General features: G+C 36.6%; 1 protein-coding gene across 4 annotated transcripts in view; it reads right to left on the bottom strand.

The window, feature by feature from the left end:
- Positions 1 to 395: 395 nt before the first annotated feature.
- Positions 396 to 17,014, bottom strand: part of DGKH (diacylglycerol kinase eta) — a 188,276-nt gene continuing 171,657 nt past the window's right edge. For all 4 annotated transcript variants that reach the window (XM_041730914.1, XM_041730917.1, XM_041730916.1 and 1 more), the window contains one exon: positions 396 to 13,256. In XM_041730914.1, the coding sequence (XP_041586848.1) occupies positions 13,167 to 13,256 (90 nt within the window). In that variant the 3' untranslated portion in view covers positions 396 to 13,166. The remainder of the gene's footprint in view (positions 13,257 to 17,014) is intronic.

Below are 17,014 nucleotides of genomic sequence, written 5' to 3'. Positions count from 1 at the left end.
GTCCTATACTGCATGATTCCACTACTATGAAATGAAATGACAAAATTATAGAAGTGGAGGTAGATGAGGGGTTGCTGGGGTTAAGGAGAGGATGAAGGCTGGGAGGAAGTAGGCGTGGCTGTAAAGGGCAATGTGATGGATCCTTGTGTGGCTTTAGGAGAGAGAACTGTCCAGCAACTGCGCCGTGTCAAGGTCAACATCTTGGCTGTGATATTGTACTTCATGTTTGCTGGATGTCACTGTGGGGAGGAAAGGGGTAAAAGGTGCCCATGATCTCCTTCTGTATTATTTCGTACAACTGTACGCGAATCTACGCTGATCTCAAAATAGAAAGTTCAATAAAAAAAAAAAAAAAAAAAAAGATTTCCCACCACAAAGAAAGTAGGCTTCGCACATTTTTCCAAATGCATTCTTTTTATTTGAGAAGGACAATCTCAAGGCAGTGGCCTTTGGGAAAGGCATCTCTCATCATCGTGTACATCGAGATCAACCGTTACTCTCAGCAAAGTACAAAAATACACACATCAGTGACTTCCGTACAATAAATACATAATCATGCATCCCACAATAAAAGGCACGGAAAACTGGTCACTTAGTAGTCATAAAAATTACTAGCTACATTAACAAAGCCACCCAAATTATCTGTATAAGTAACTGTAACAATATATTCCAAAGGTGAAAACACATAAAACATCTTTAAAATAGTATGCAATAAATATCTCAATCGTATATATTTAAAAAATTATGCCATTGTAAACAGCATGTAAACAAACAAAACACATTTTCTTACCATTATTAAAAGGTTCGAACTAGAGCCAAAGTTATAACCTCTGCTCTGTCGGGTGTATTTCACTGGCAAGTGTGCTAAGCAGTTAAAAGTTCCACTCTTTTCTGCAGCAAACAGAGCCCATTGTGTAATAAATAGACATGATCTGCATCTTTCAGATACAAGTAAAAATTTCAAAACAGACTACCAAAATGTAGTAAATCCTCAACTATAAATAATATGGCAAAGGCTAGATTAAAACTATCTTTTGCAATGTAAGGGACGACAGGGACTATGTTGTTAGGTTTTCAACACGATGGTAAACAGGAGACAAATAATTACTGATTATCTTCACTGAAAGGTAAAATAATAAGGGCCGAGTCTTCTGAGCCTCCTTCTTTTGTGGCCCTTTTACGGAACAGAGAGTGAAGTTGCATCAAACTAAGAATTTCCTTCTGCTAGAGAACGAAGAAATGGTTGATGACTTTATACTGATGGGTAAGAAGGACTCCGAAATATGCCTACCAAAATGTAAATATACATACAAGTAAGGTTTTTTCCATACTTACTTACAGTAAAGACTTTTTTTCCCCCTTCCTATAAAGGAACCCTATTGCCTAACCATCAATAAATATGCAGAGAATTTAATTGTTTATAACTCAAATGTTTTGTTTTCTTTCCTCTACACCAGTGCATTGTGGCATACAAATACTAGCAGTGTATTTGCTATATGCTCAGATATAATGCTACCTGTTAAATATTATTACTCCCTACTCCCTATTAAAAATAACTGAGGTGGAAATATCAACCTATTACTTCAAACGGAGTCTTTGAAGTATACCAGAAAGCACGACTTCATAATTTTTCCCCTCTGCTGTGGGTTTACAACGCATACCTCATATATTTTGGTGTATGTGCCATGAATAGGGATATACGCCTTCCTCAAAAGGACTTGAAATTTAACCCTTGTTTGACAAATCTATTAGTCTCTTGGATCACACATGGCATCTACAGTTGTAGAACTGGGGCTCTATAGGACCGATGGAAGACGTACTTGACAAGTGATGGCCAAACGTTATTTGTGGCTGTACAAACACTGGACATAAAAATGGGATTAGTTCTTTATGACATAGAATTTGGTTATTTTTTGGGGGGGGGTGGAACAAGACTACTCTGAAATCGCCTGAGAAATATTCAGTGAAAAACCTGTCCTCCCATATTCTTAGGCTGTAGAAAATAATTGTGAAGACAAACTATTTTATTATATTCCCAGTGTCTAATCGAGGGCCAAGTATACAGCAGGTACAAAAAATGTCTCTCGAGTAAAGGAAGAAAGCATTTAATTTAAAGACATGCATTTTTAATTTTTAATTACTATTTAATTTTAGAAATTGTTAACTATAAGGAACTTTTTGTGTTGACCTTTATCATGATTTGGGAACATGGTAGAAAGGTTTTATAGGATCATAAAAGAAAAACAGGCCATTAGGTTACAGATGTTAGTCTCTGTGTTCTAGAAGGGGTGATAATAGCAACAGACAGCTATAAATGACCTGAAATCACACAAATTCAGCCTATATCTCTGGCAGACTATTCCTTTTGAGAAAATTTCCCCTTCACTATTGGCTTTGATTCTTTCTTAAATCTTATAATTTTGCATAGATGAGCAATATATGTGTTCATATAGATTGTACACTGTGTCTGCAAAGGAGAAAGGTCATCTTTAGGGCATATTTAGGAATTACAAGCAAGAAATTGACAGTTATGGGAAAATTCTATAAGCCTCGTTTTTAGAAATAAGAATTCAGATTTGGTAAATCTTTCTGATTTAAAGCTAACAAATGATTACCCTTTTTCAAAATAATCCCTCTCCCTTCATGTGTATCGTCTGTTGGCTTGCCCAGCATGCATGCGTGCTCTCACCTGCTCATGAGTACTGGCACCCCTCACGTGACTCAGGGAAGTCTAAGCTTTCATTTGTCAAAGTATAAGAATAGAGAGAAGTTTGGGTTCTATATAACCTTCGCTCCTTCAAAAACAATTATTCAACCCCTATTATGTGCTAGCTCCACAGAGACTACAAAGAGAAATTCCAGGGGTCGGGGGGAGCTATATTGAAACATGATGTTATTTTAACAGAGAAAGCTTAAAGATGCTTTGGAGCATGGATGAAATACTTAACTCTGGCTGGGAAAGCCAGGTAGAGCTTCACAGAAATTTAAAATCTGAACTGAGTCTTGAAAAGCATCGATCTCTAGCAAGTGGTTATGCCAAGGCAGTGAACTGCAAGTAGCTCCAAATTCCTGAATTACAAAAGGTCTCTAGAGGAATCAGCGGCTGAGGATGCTACAAAGGGTAGGCCGAGGCAAAGCCACAGAGCCCCTTACCTGTCACACCAAGAAGTTAGGTTGCTCTACAAAAAGGAGAACCTACGTAAGTACTTTTCGCAAAGGAATGACAAAGCAAATGTGCATTTTAGAAAGATCACTCCGTTGACCACATACAAGATGGTCATATAGAGGTAGGAGAGAATGGATGTAGGAAAACTGGTTGCTGGAAAACAATGGTAAGAGCACAGGAGAGAAGAACCACGAAGGTTTGTACTGGTAGAAGGCTGACTAATGCGATGGAACTATTGCTTTACTGCAACCAGAAATAGAACAGAAAATGCCAATTCAACTTTTGAGGTGGACAAAAACTGAAATACGCCACCGAATAAACACTGAGAAAGCTTTGATGTTTGAAAGGCTTTTGCTTATACAATCCAAAACCAAGGTTGGGGTGAAGCAATGGTTCTGTTCCATATTTTAGTTTGTGAATTTCTTGGCAGAAGCACAAAATCACGTCATGTTGCTATGAAAACGGTGTCATCTCTCAAAAGCTTTTCAAGTGAAAGGAGGAGAGGAAACAAAAGAACTGCTCCAGTTTGCAACTCTTCCATCCTCATCATTACATATATTAAAAAGGTGCTGCACAACGGAGATGTGCAAACAGGGTAGGTTCTAAAAAAATTTATAATTACCCTTAATTATACTAGGGTCATCTGTATACCAGGTATCGTGAGAGGCAAATACCCAGAAAAATAATTCCTTCTTGTCACTGTACCAAATCATTCTGGAATCACCATCTAAAGACCCGTCTTCTTGACAACTAGGTTGTATCACTACACAGATTAAAATCCCACGCAGAATTCTGATTCTACCTTTTCCCTCTTTCCTGTAGCTTTCACCCTCTTGTAATTTCAACATTTTTAGGAGGAGGGGAAGTAACAGGAGCTTCAAGTTATCCTATTATGCTACAATAAATACCAGATTTAGGAACAAAATTTTAAGTATCAGTTAGTGACTGAATTCAAATGTCTGGTGAAGATAGAAGTCAATATTAATTTACCCTCCCTTTCATTTAGTGATTTTAACAACAACTGAACTCAGATTTCCATTATGGTAACAATGGTAACAATCTCTAGTTTCGTTTCTTTACAGGAAATTTCTAAGGTACTTCGCATGACGGAGCACCATCCCAAGCCAGAGAATGTAGCTAGTGCCCCAGCTTCCGAGTAAGTGGCATCACAGGATAAAACAAGATAGGAAAAGTCCCCAACAAAAATTGTATTTTTCTAACCACTGATTTAAAGAGACAGTTTCCTCTTTGGGGAGTTAATCCTTTTTTTTAGATTTTATTTATTTATTTGAGAGAGAAAGAGAGAGCACACAGAGAGAGAGAGAAGCTGCCTCCCCATGTAACAGAGAGCCTGATGCACATGGTACTCGATCCCAGGACCCTAAGATCCTGACCTGACCCAAAGGCAGAGAGTTAACTGACTGAGCCACCCAGGTGCCCCTGGGGAGTTAATTTAAGAAAAGACATGAAGATATTAATTTTTTTTAAAAGTATCTATCTATATACTACTATGATGTGACTTTTGGGGGGAGTGTAGAAAAAAATAAAATTACTAAATTTCTAAAGATTCTGAAGTGAGAGTAAATGAAAATATGGACCTGTAATACACAGGTGAAAATATCCATAACCTACTCTGGTACAGACAGTAGTCCTGCAGCTTCACCCTCATGTCAAACTGAACATCAGGGCTATTGATTTGGACTTTTAATTTTCATGCTATAGTTTTGGAAGTCTTTCTCTGTATATCAAATGGCAATGGGAAAGAATTGGTCAAACTCAGTATGATTCACACTTACATAATTTCTGCTGTAAAAGAAAAATTACCAAGTACTTATAATTGGTAATACTGTGTGCCACTTCCAAATGGGAAAACAGAAACACCAAAACATCCACAGTCTGTAGAAAAGACACAGTGAGCCAGTGCCAGAGTCAGTTATAGAACCAAATAAATCTAAACCACATTTCCAACTCCAGAATCATGTAATTCGGCTATTTACAATATTGTAAATTTTGACAATCTTTCATTGTTGCAAATGAAAGGAAAATCTATCACTGCTAACAGATCTCAAAGCTTAGCAAGTTCATGAAAATCTCTTTAGTCTGCATGGTACAGGCTGATCCACCTTTACAAGGATTTTTTTTTTAACGTGTTATTTATTCATGAGAGACACACAGAGAGAGGCAGAGACAGAGGCAGAGGAAGAAGCAGGCTCCCAGCAGGGAACCCAATGCAGAACTTGATCCCAGGACCCTGGGATCATGACCTGAGCCAAAGGCAGACGCTCAACCACTGAGCCACGCAGGTGACCCTATGAGGATTCTTCTGTAGGAACTGGCTAAGTCCTCGTGTCTCATTCTCCCTCAGTCAATCACTAAGTTGACGAAACACAGACATCTGCTCATGTCAAAAACACAAATGAGGTCATCCCAACTACCTGCTTACCTGACTTCGAAATTGCAACAGTAGAATGAGCTCCCTGAATTCACTGGCTATTCTGATACCAAACAGATCCAGTCTCAGACGTCACCAGTGTGACTTTCTTGGGTTTTTGTGGTATTGAACATCTCACACATGTTTTGTGTTTCTATAAGGTGAAAGTTATCTATGTTCTAACTATTCATCTCCAAATCTTCACCTAATTACCAGCTCGAGCTCCTTTTTCTTTCTACTGTTTCCATATATTTCAATATATTTCTCATATATTTTCCTGCCTTCCATAATCGCTTGTGCAACAGTGAAATTAATACAAAACTCTCTTTAAAATTTTAGTAAATTAATTCTCATCTCCTACTATACTTCTTAAACAGTTCACAATTCACCTCCAGCTCACACTGCAAAACAATAAAATGGTTGAATGTTGGACTTGTTAAATCGGTTTCTTCGGCATACAACATTGGCTCACATTAAGTCAGAACATTTTTTTTTTCTTCCTCAAAAACACCTAATTTTGTTCTCTGTGGTAGGTTATGCCATTATGTTTTAAATTTCTAGTTTTTTAAAGAGTTGAACAAAGAATACTTTTTTTAAACAAAGGTAACTCAAAACTCAAAATCCCACTGACTTAATTGACAGAAACAAATAGAGCACTATCCATCAAGGTTACTATTTGTAAAGCAGGCCAGTCAAATGCAAACTTGTATTAAAAATACACACCCTTGAATCTAAAGCTGGCCCCCCAGAAGTATGTGATATTTTTTGGGTTCAAGAATGTCAATGTTCAGCTGAGTGTTATACTGACATACAAGCGCTGAGATCTCTTTTATAAGAAAAGCAGAAAGTTTATCACAGAGAAGAAGTCCTAACTTGAAGATAAAATACATATTGAGAAAAGACAGCACAGTGAATCCCTTGGTTACATTAAATTCTTAATATTGATGATTTCATTTTGGCTTTATGCCTTTTTCCATATTTATTTTAAATAGGCAAGTTATTTTTTTTTTAACAAATTTCTATTACTGTTTACCAATAATGGTAAAAAAAATACCATTTTTTAACGAGAAAAAAAACGGGCATCTGTTTGACAGAAATGAGTACTTCAAGTACATAAGTAAATCATTAACAGACCTATTACGCTCTAAGCAACAGCAGTAACAAAGCTAGAATATGCGTTTTGTAAAAAGATTAAATTTCACAACATAATAAATAAATGCACTGATTTATACAACTTGAGAAAACCTTCTACTGATGATCACAAATAATACTGTCTTATCAGTGACTTTGTTGATATCAGCACTGCCTCACATAGAGATTCAAAGGTAAAATTCTTGCCCCCAAAGCCACAAAATATACAAAGCTGGTTTGTTATTAAATATTTTATCTGCCAAAATTCCTGCAAACTAAAATACATCTTGGCAGTTTGAATTACCAGCGTGATAATTATTTTGGTATCAAAAGATAAGAAAAATTTTAATATGAAAATTAATAAAACCAGTAAAAGGAGAAACTTGTTGTATAAATAGACATTTTAACATAAAAGTGAGACTTTTATCTCACTTGAGAGGAAGAAACAAATTCCATACAACTTACTTGAAGATTTGAAAATAATTATCATATTTTCCCAGCTCTAGATAAATATATTACTCCAATTTATTAGTCATCTTCAATATACAATATATAACTCACAAAACTGGGAAGGTTACAATACCAAAATCTTTCACAGCACTAATTACCAGTTACCAGAACTGTAAGAAATCATTAGCTACATATCAGCTTAATACTTAGAATATACAAATAGATATGGCTAAGCTGTGGTAAACAATAGTGCAAACAGTAAGGACCACAAAATATATTCTTTTTTCTCTTTAGCTTGTTTATCTAATTGCATTATCCTACTTCAATAGCATCATCAACTGAATATGGAACTTATCTTAATGCATTTAAAAAGTATCCCTATGTTCTTTTAGATACGGTTAATTTACTCTTGAAATGCAGCTCCTATGAAATACCCAGACTATTTATAAATTCCTATGCAATGAATAACTTGTAGCTAAAACGAAATATTTTATGTGGAGCTTTTATAGCTTTTAAGTAGTGGCTTGGTTTCTGTTTTTCCAACTTAAACTTGGATGTGCATCAAAAATGAAGAGAGAAGATATATAAATATGTGTAAATAGACTATCTTAGTTACATGAGGGGATCGATCTGTTCATCTACAGTAGTAATATGGGTTTTTATTATCAACACTGTTACTGAGTTTAGTGCAGTTTCAGTTACCATTAAACTTATATTCCCGAAAGTAACGGAAAAAGTATACAAATAGGTACAGTCCAGCTGTCTTTTATCTCTCTGTTCTCTGTAAGGATAAACTTTTATAGTTTTTTCTGCTAACAGAAATGTCTCGAAACGAAATTTGGAGACAATAATAAAAAGAAGCAATAATAAAGGTAAAGAATGCTTTGGGTATTATAAAAACCAATAATCATTGCATTTTTTAAATTTTGGTTGTTTCTTTAGGAAGGCCTGCTACTGCAAAGGCATCGTCTTACCATCTGACACAGAGATTGCTATACAAAAGTCACTGGAAAGATGCCATAGCAGAGATAAACAAATCCCAGGCCCCCACGGCACTCTGTGAGGGGAGGCGAAAGAGGAAGAGGCAAGGCTGCCAAGCACCATGGGAACTGCCTGGGGAGGTTATTCCATTGACCAATAGATAGTATTTGAAGAACCTTCACTGTTCACTCTTTCCAACTGATTTTTAAAACCTGGGTGTTTTAAAACTGCCACTTGTATTATTATCAAACTCTGAACCCAGTGTTCTACCCAACTTGCATCTGAAAAATGCAGGATGAGTTCATTCTGGGGGGAGAGGGCAGGAGAGATTTAAACATCAAAGCTGAGAGATGTATCATTTATGGAGCTTAGTGAAAAACTATACCCTCGAAGAATTTGCATCTATATGACACGAAAGTCTGTTGTGTTGTCATCCTAGTCTGAGAGAATAGATAATTTACTTTAAAAATGATGTTTATAGAGGTTTCCACTGTAATGTTCTAAGCCATAGCTCTGCATGAATATTTTCTTTCTCGAATCCTGTTAAAAGTAACTTCTATTAGGACTAAAGCAGTGCCCTCTTTATTTCTTAAAATTAGCTAAAGAATCTCTAGGCAGTAATGTTTTAGTTAATGATAGCAATATGTAAAAATTATTAAGTGAAGGATTATTGGCAATAAATCATTGGGAAAGATCTTAATATAGAATTAAATAATTTGTATTTTAAGGATCAAAAATATGATATATCTCAGGAACTACTTTAAGGAATTATTAACTATCTGAAAAATCAAGATAAGTTAGCATAACAAGAAAAACAAAGTCCAGCAAAACATGCCTTCTTTGAGGGCTTTAACGACACATTCGGTTTACTTGGAGTCATTTTGGTTCTTTTTTTTTTCCCCATGCCTAGTGATTCATTACATGTGCTTGCACTGTTTGTATCCTCAAGCATGAACTATGTCAACAAGATAATCTAGTGATAAGAGAAAGTGAAAAGTACAAGTTGTAGGAGACTGGCCCAGCCTTTACTTATCTCAGTACATATTCTTCTGAAATGTTCCTTGTGACTTAAGTTGTGAACAAATGAGAATGCCACATGAGCAACAAACTCAGCAAATGCGGATTGTTAGTGACTTGGACATGACGTGGGAGCTGGGAGAGGCCAGCTGCATTCGTCAGCCAATCTTGCTTTATCTTCGCTACCAAAATATAACCCCTGGGTAGGCAGGGCATATCCAGAACTAGAATTAGGGATAAGCATTGAGAAGAAATTGTGAGAGTGATGGATGGGGTTAAAGCTCATTTCTGGTTCAAGGAAGTAGTGGGTTGGGTAAGCTACTCGGAGGGGTTTTTTTTTTGAGAACTCAAATCCTCAATGTCTGGGAGGGATAAAAATGTGGCTAGGCCAGTGTTAACCACCGACAAATCTTGTTTAAGAAGAAGATTGAGATTTGGTAGGTCTGGAGGGGACCTGAGAGTCTGCATTTCTATAAACTCTCTCAGGTGGCATGGATACTGTTGGTCCATGGACCACATTTGATTCATGACGATCTAGACCAATGCTGTCCAATAGAATTTTGCCATGATGGAAATGTTCAACATCTGTAGTTTCTACTATAGTTACTGAGCACTTGAAATGTGGCTAGTGCCCTTGGGAAACTAACTTTATAATTAATTCAATGGAAATCTAAACAGCCACATGTGGCTAGTGCCTACAACATTGGACAGCACGGGTCTAGACGTTCACAGGTCATCTCTTCTTAGCCAGAGCGATCTATATCATGGTCTCCAAATCATTGAACTCATCAATTCATTTAGATGAGCAAGTTTCCTCTTATAAAACACAAACTGTAAAATTAGTTCTTTAAATTGTTTTCCTCCTGACACTTTGCTTAGATGACCCAAAATGGACACTTAAGTGGGGAGAGGTGAAAGGAGTCATTCTGTAGTGGGAGAGTTGATGTAGAGAGGGTACATGGCAGTGAGGAATTGAGCAACGGTGACAGTAATGGGCATGTGGGAGATAGGAAGCCGGGAGGTGGGAGGGGAACTCAGAAAGAGATGTGGAATTAACACTGAAGGGGAAAATGGAGTACTTTAAAATTTTACTTAGGTCTGTCGCCTCCCTTCTTGAAAAGCAAGTTCTGGGGGGCCTGGCTGGCTCAGTCAGTAGAGCATGGGACTCTTGGTCTTGGGGTTGTAAGTTCAAGCCCCACTCTGGGTATGGAGATTGCTTAAAAATAAAATAAAAAATGTACATATAAAAGCAAGCTCTTCAGGAAAATGAAACTGGCAGGGAATGGGTGCCGGCTGGGCTGTGATTTCCCTTCACCCTTCCCATATTATCCAGGCATGGGAGAGCCTGGCAGGGAGGATAGGTGGCGATTACAGCTGGCAATCGGGAGCAGGTTTAAGCTTCTCACCTCAGCTGATAAATGGACCAAGGTACAGAGGCCCCACCTGCATTCCCCTGAGCTGTGACCAGATTCCAGAAAGAAGTTCTTCCTACTTTTTATTTGTAGCCCCATCTACTGTAAGAAGCTGGCTCCTCTGTGATGCTGTAAGGGGCTCTGAGGACACCATCTTGGCAAACGGATGTGAGTAAAAAGTCATCTGGGTCCTGTGCCATGCACAGATAAAGCATACACAAAAAAGATACCAAAAGGGTCATTTTAAGGGATTTCCCTCATCCAAAAGCCATCTGCAAGAAAATTCTAGTTAACTAAAGAGCCCATAATTGAGGTTTTACAGCATAGATAAGAGCTATCACCTACGAGTAAGAAGATCACCATCAAACAAAAAAAATTAATCATTTATATCTTATGCTAGAATTTGAACATGTAATATAGCTTAAATCTTTTCTATTGGCAAATGGGTATTTTGGGTGAGAGAAAATCAATAAAGATGTTTATATCAATTCATTCTTCTCTAGGGTTCCTTGCCTCTTTGCCTCTACCTTTCTTTTTTTGGTGGAGCTGGACAGGGATCTGTGATCTCACAGCTGAGTTCAGAGACTCTGGCATCTCTATTTTAATTTCACAGGGAAATGCCTGGAAAAGCAGGACACCTTGCAAGGGGATGGGGAGATGAGCACTATAAAGGAACTGGAAGAGAAGCCCTTGAATTTCATAAGAGTGGGTAACATGACAATATTGAGCAGCTTTTGATTCTTTCACACTACTTGATATAATTCCCTTTGGAAAATTAATAGTTATTCACAACTTAGGTAAAATATATAGTCAGACACATTTGGTCAGGAGCCCATCAGGCTCATTTATTTTTAAGATATCCAAATTTTGTGATTTCACTAGTAGTAAAATACCTGATTTATAAATAAGAATAAAGTGTCAGATATTTAAAATTCTTGGCTATCATTAAATTATATGTCTGACAGTGTTCATTTTAAATGCTTTCCCATTAATTTCTCTCATTAGGCATTTGGCAAATAATTGTCTAGAAAATATCAATGAGAGTATATTTCAAGATTATGCATATGTAAGTTGAATTTACATATAAATGTGTATGTGTATAGAAACATATATGTGTAGATGTATATATGTGTGTATGTATATTTATTGAGCACCTACTTAGAAGGCTACTTCATGAAAATTGTCACCACTGGGTCAATACCCTGTTTACTTCTCTTATATAGAAGATTTTTAAATATTATAATTAATTTTTGGTATATAACGTCTAAAGATAGTTTAAGGATATTTTTGTGACTTTTTGACACTTATGCTTTTGGCTTTCAAAGATTTGATAATTTGCAATGTTGACTCCTAGTAAGCTACACTGAAGTCTAGTGGGTTAGAAAAAGGAAAATAATATCTACCTGATATAAGAATTAAGTGAGATAATAATAATTAATAATATAAAGCCCTTAAGAAAAAATTTAAAAATTTAAATCTCTTGTTGAGAAGTTGTGTCAGTAGTCACTCTAGTCAGTGGGTAAGTCTGCGTGACCGATCAGTATACAAATCCCACTTGAGACCTTGGGGAAACTCCTGGATGTCAACAGCCCACTACATTTATAAAGGCAAAGAGTATTAAATAAATACTAAATTAAAACAAAAAATAACAAAATGTGGGAATTTTGGTTTGGGAAGCTATAATAACTTTTGTTCAACAACAGAACATGTAATTTTATGAAAATATCCAGAGATTTTCTTAATGTGCATATCTACTGTTGATAATAGAGTGACATCAAATTGGCTTGCATAAAATGTGTATCATTTGTTGATTATGGCACAGACACATGTTCACAAAATCTTAGATACAGAATATTTATCCAAAATCCCACATCAAAGAACAGAAAAGTGCCTTGAACCAACAAAAGGTTCTTCGGTAGTAATAAATTAAATTACATTAAAACTGACATTAAAGCTAAGTTTTACGATATTACATGTGACATGCAAGAAAAAGAAAAACAATTCAGGCAGGAATGTCGTGCATTAAGATTTGCATTCATTCATAACATCTGAAGGGTTTCAACCATATTCTACCACCACTGAATGCTAGGAATCTGAGGTCATACCCAATCTAACATTCAAAACACAACTTAATTTATATCTTAGTCTCCTAACCAATGATTTTAAGGAAGAAGCCAATGCCTCCAATAACGAAACCTAAGAAGTTTTAGCCACATATTGTTATGCAGTCACATAGTAAGAACATTCCATCTGACCAGGTTTGAGGAAAGTAAACATTTCCACCTTTTAGACAATGCAATTGTCTCAAATTCCTCCTACCTTCTTACTAATATGAGCATATTTGAACGTGTCAAGTTTGCACAATAAGAAAATGGCTTTGTGGAATGTATTTTTTGGCACAAAAATATTTTCTAATACCTCAAATCAAAATTTTTACCCACAGCAACATATCAAGCCATAGAGGTGCTTCCATGGTGCTTGCTTTTCTAGGCAGAAAAGTACAGAAACAGACAATTGCTTCTAAGAGCTTTGTATTACGTAGCAATTACTTCCCTTCCAAGGAATAGCACCAAAATGATTACACCTCAGACTGGGGAGTGCTCCTTCCAAACTCTTTAATTCCCTGGAGAATTCGCTTCATATGACCCACTTTCGTTATCCCCAGGTCCTAAAAACAAACAAACAAATAAATAAATAAACAAACAAATAAATAAACAAACAAATAAAAAAAAAGAAAAAAGAAGGAAAACAAGTTTATTGACAAGAGAAAACTGGGGATTAAATATTTTACTAGCTTATAGTATAATTAGCATTTAATTCATTTACTTTAGTTTATACTCAATGATTTATGAAGTAAGAGCTATGAAATCAGTTTATAAAGTTTATAAAGCAAAACAAACCTGATATTGAAAAATTACCAACCAGTAGAAAAAAAAATCACATCCTACACAAACTCTTAAATGTAACGTTCTCAGAAATTATACACAATGGCAGTAATTCGAGTCAAAATTAGTTTCTCCTTTTTCTTCCTCTTTTTTAAAACACAGGTTCTTTTGGTATCTCTGATTAAAGTGACATGTGACATCTGGGCAGCCACAAGCAGTCTTAAGCAGCCATACACTTCCTTCCTAGAACAGGGGACTGGAAAGTAAAGCCTAATCCTAAAGAAAGATATCAGGGGCCACCAGCCTAAATTTGGAATGTAAATGTATTTACAGTCACCTTTAGAGCCTTTGATTTGAATGGATTGTTTAAATATTCTACTTTGTAATGTGGAAGTATAAAAAATTGCTTAAACTTAGCTATCTGTGGGTTGATGCTTCTCCTCACAACACTTGTGGCTACCTTCCCTCAGAACTTTCCTTGTTTCTTACAGAACTGTCTTCTTTTAAAGAGCCAAGAATTCAATATTTAGCTTTCAGAAATGGAGGATGATTCCAGAGTGTGCAGTGCACAATAGGCACTTGACAAATAAATACTTGTTGCACGAATGAAGGAGATACATACAAGACAGCCGTGATATTCATTACCTGAAAAGCTAAAAAAAAAAAAAAAAAAAGAGTGATGGCCTCCAAACCCTCTGGTTTCTCTAAGTACACTGGGCACAATCAATGTGAAGTCAAACCCATTCTGTATAAAAAACAGAAGACTTAGAAATATTTGAAAATTAGCAAAAAAGATGGCTTCCAAAGCAGCCTAGAAAACAGGATTATAAGGGACCACAAAATTATGTGTCTGAGATGATAAAGATTCCAAATATCCATTCTATTTTGTAGGCTAGGAGCACTATTTATTTTTAAGCTTTAAACAAAATAGATCAGACTACTGTAAACACGCACACACACGTGCTCTCTCTTCCATTTACTTTTTGGGCTCTTTGAATTGCATAGCAGCGATGCTACTGACAATTTTTTATCTATGGATAATTTTGAATCTTTCTGGAAAATACTCTTTTTACAGCAAGTGCTCATTTCAAGCTTGAGATAATTTCTGGGTCACATTTTTACAGTATGTAACCAACCCTGAAAAAGACATTCTCATAAGACGCCAGGTCATTCACAACCAGTCTTAAGAAACTATATGTTTTCTGAGTGTGTGCTAAAATAGCAAACTTAAAAGCAAGGCCAAATCCTAAAGGTAGATAGTTAGTGCCTGCTACCTAACTCTGAAATACAAATGCATTTACAGTTGTGTTGAGATTCTTTGGGTGGGATATTTAAATACTCTTTCTGCTTTGTGATAACATAATTATCTGATTAAGAAATACATTTAATATTAAATATTTTGGGATGCCTGGGTGGCTCAGTGGTTGAGTGTCTGCCTTTGGCTCAGGGCGTGATCCTCAGTCCAGGGGTCAAGTCCCACATCGGGCTCCCTGCGAGGATCCTGCTTCTCCCTCTGCCTGTGTCTCTGCCTCTCTCTCTGTTTCTCATGAATAAATAAATAAAATCTTTAAAAAATAATAATATTAAATATTTTATCTCAGGCCATATGCACACTGTATTCTCCAGAATAAAAACTTCTTTGAGAGAGGCAGGCTCTGCTCAGAATTACCATTTGGGTGTAATGAGATGAATGTTTCCCACAGAGTTAGACTAACTTACAGCTAAATTTTCTTTGAGTTCAATACTTTCATGTCTTCTAGGAGTTAGGCTATGATAAAGTTGTGCCATGACATCTGTTATATCTTTCTTAATTTATTTTATCACATTCTTTATTATGGGCCTTTTCTTTCTCCAGATGAATAGGCCTAATTTTGCAGAAATATGCTTTGTATATATTCAGCGATCTCTCTAGTGATCTCTCCAGCCACATGTATGCAAACTTTCCAAATGGAAAAAAATAAAAAACCAACCATACGAATAAAACCATTGTGTCTTTACCATGGTCTCTAGTGCCCCTCACTTTTGCCTACTGTCTTCCTGGAGGGAGAATAATGGATCAGTTTATTTATCTGCTAAAGCACCTCAGAAATATTTTTCTTTTCCCATCTTTACAATGACACATTGCTATCTCTTGTCTTGCTGATAAGAAAGTAACACCTGAGCCAAGATCTGAGTGGGAGTTAGCCATGTGACGGGTAGCAGGAGAAGCATACCGTAGCAGGGTGCACCCCGAAAGGTGAGAAAGAGTTTAGTATTTTTAAGTGAATGGAATATAGCCAGGCTGGATGGGGCATAGACCAGCAAGGCCAGTGATTTGCCAGCAGGTTAAATAAATGGGCAGAATTGTGTAGGCCTCACAAAAATGTGAGGCTTTATTCCAAGAGAAGTGGGAAGTCATTGAAAGGTGACCCATCTGATGTTAAGCTATCACTCAGAGTTGCTAAGAACTCTGGCCTCACACAGGCCAGTGGTGAGGTGGCATGGAGTAGGAGTGGGGGAAGCAGGAAGAGAAATGGGCCGAGTTTAGAAACCTGACTGGGTGATGCCCTTCATGAGTAAGGGGGAAACGATAAAGATGAGGAAGGTGCTGAGAATGGCGGTGGGTTTCTCCTGCTCGAGCACCTGGAGGGAGAGAGGGGTGATTCACTAAGATGTAGCATCATAGAGCAGCACAGCAGAGTAGATGTTTGGTTTTTGACATGTTAAGACTGACCCCCCTGTGTGATAGGCGAGTATCAAGTCGAGTCGGCAATATAATCCTAAAGCTCACAAATGATGTCAGGGCTGGAGCTACAAACCCATGAACCACTCACATATTCATGGACCATATCTGAAGCAACGGGAGTGGATAAGTGGGTAATCCATTACCGACATTCAACGGCTTTACTCTGAAGAGTCTGCTCCCTCTTACAGCTACGACCAGAGAGCATGGGGAGCTCAATTTCTACCATCATGGCTTTGTACTATAGTAGGCTCTTTCCAAAAAATTATTTTCCTTTTGTTATTCCCCCCCTACCCTGTTTTAGAACCAAAAGAGGTAAAAAGGACTATAACAATACAAATTTCTGAAAGAAGTGTTCTGCGGGAAAGAATGTAATTTGCATTAAAAATAAAAACACAACAGAACAAAAAGTCCCATGAAAAGCTAAAGAGAGTTCATAAAAATAATTCTTAATCATTTCCTTTTTACTCATATTCCTTCTTCCAGCCAGGTCCTATCATTCTAAATTTGACTTTGTATGTGTATGAGTTCTGTTTTTCCATTCTGCAAATATCTGCTTTACTCACTGTGTGTGTATAGATGTATTTGTATGTTATGGTCACATGTACATATATATAACATATACATATATAATTATATATACAGTCTTTTCCTTAAATATATGCTTATTCATGGCAGATGAAATGTAAGCTCCTGGAGAGGCTGGCATAATATATCAATCAGTAGCTATTCGATAAATATTGCTGCCTGCCAAGAATATAAGAAGCTACATAAATATGTTGGATATAATGATCCCCTATGTTTATTTTTTTATGCACT

This window comes from Vulpes lagopus, chromosome 16 (genome assembly GCF_018345385.1).
Source record: "Vulpes lagopus strain Blue_001 chromosome 16, ASM1834538v1, whole genome shotgun sequence".
In the NCBI taxonomy this organism is placed as follows: Eukaryota; Metazoa; Chordata; class Mammalia; order Carnivora; family Canidae; genus Vulpes; species Vulpes lagopus.
This window is presented reverse-complemented; position numbering and strand designations above follow the sequence as displayed.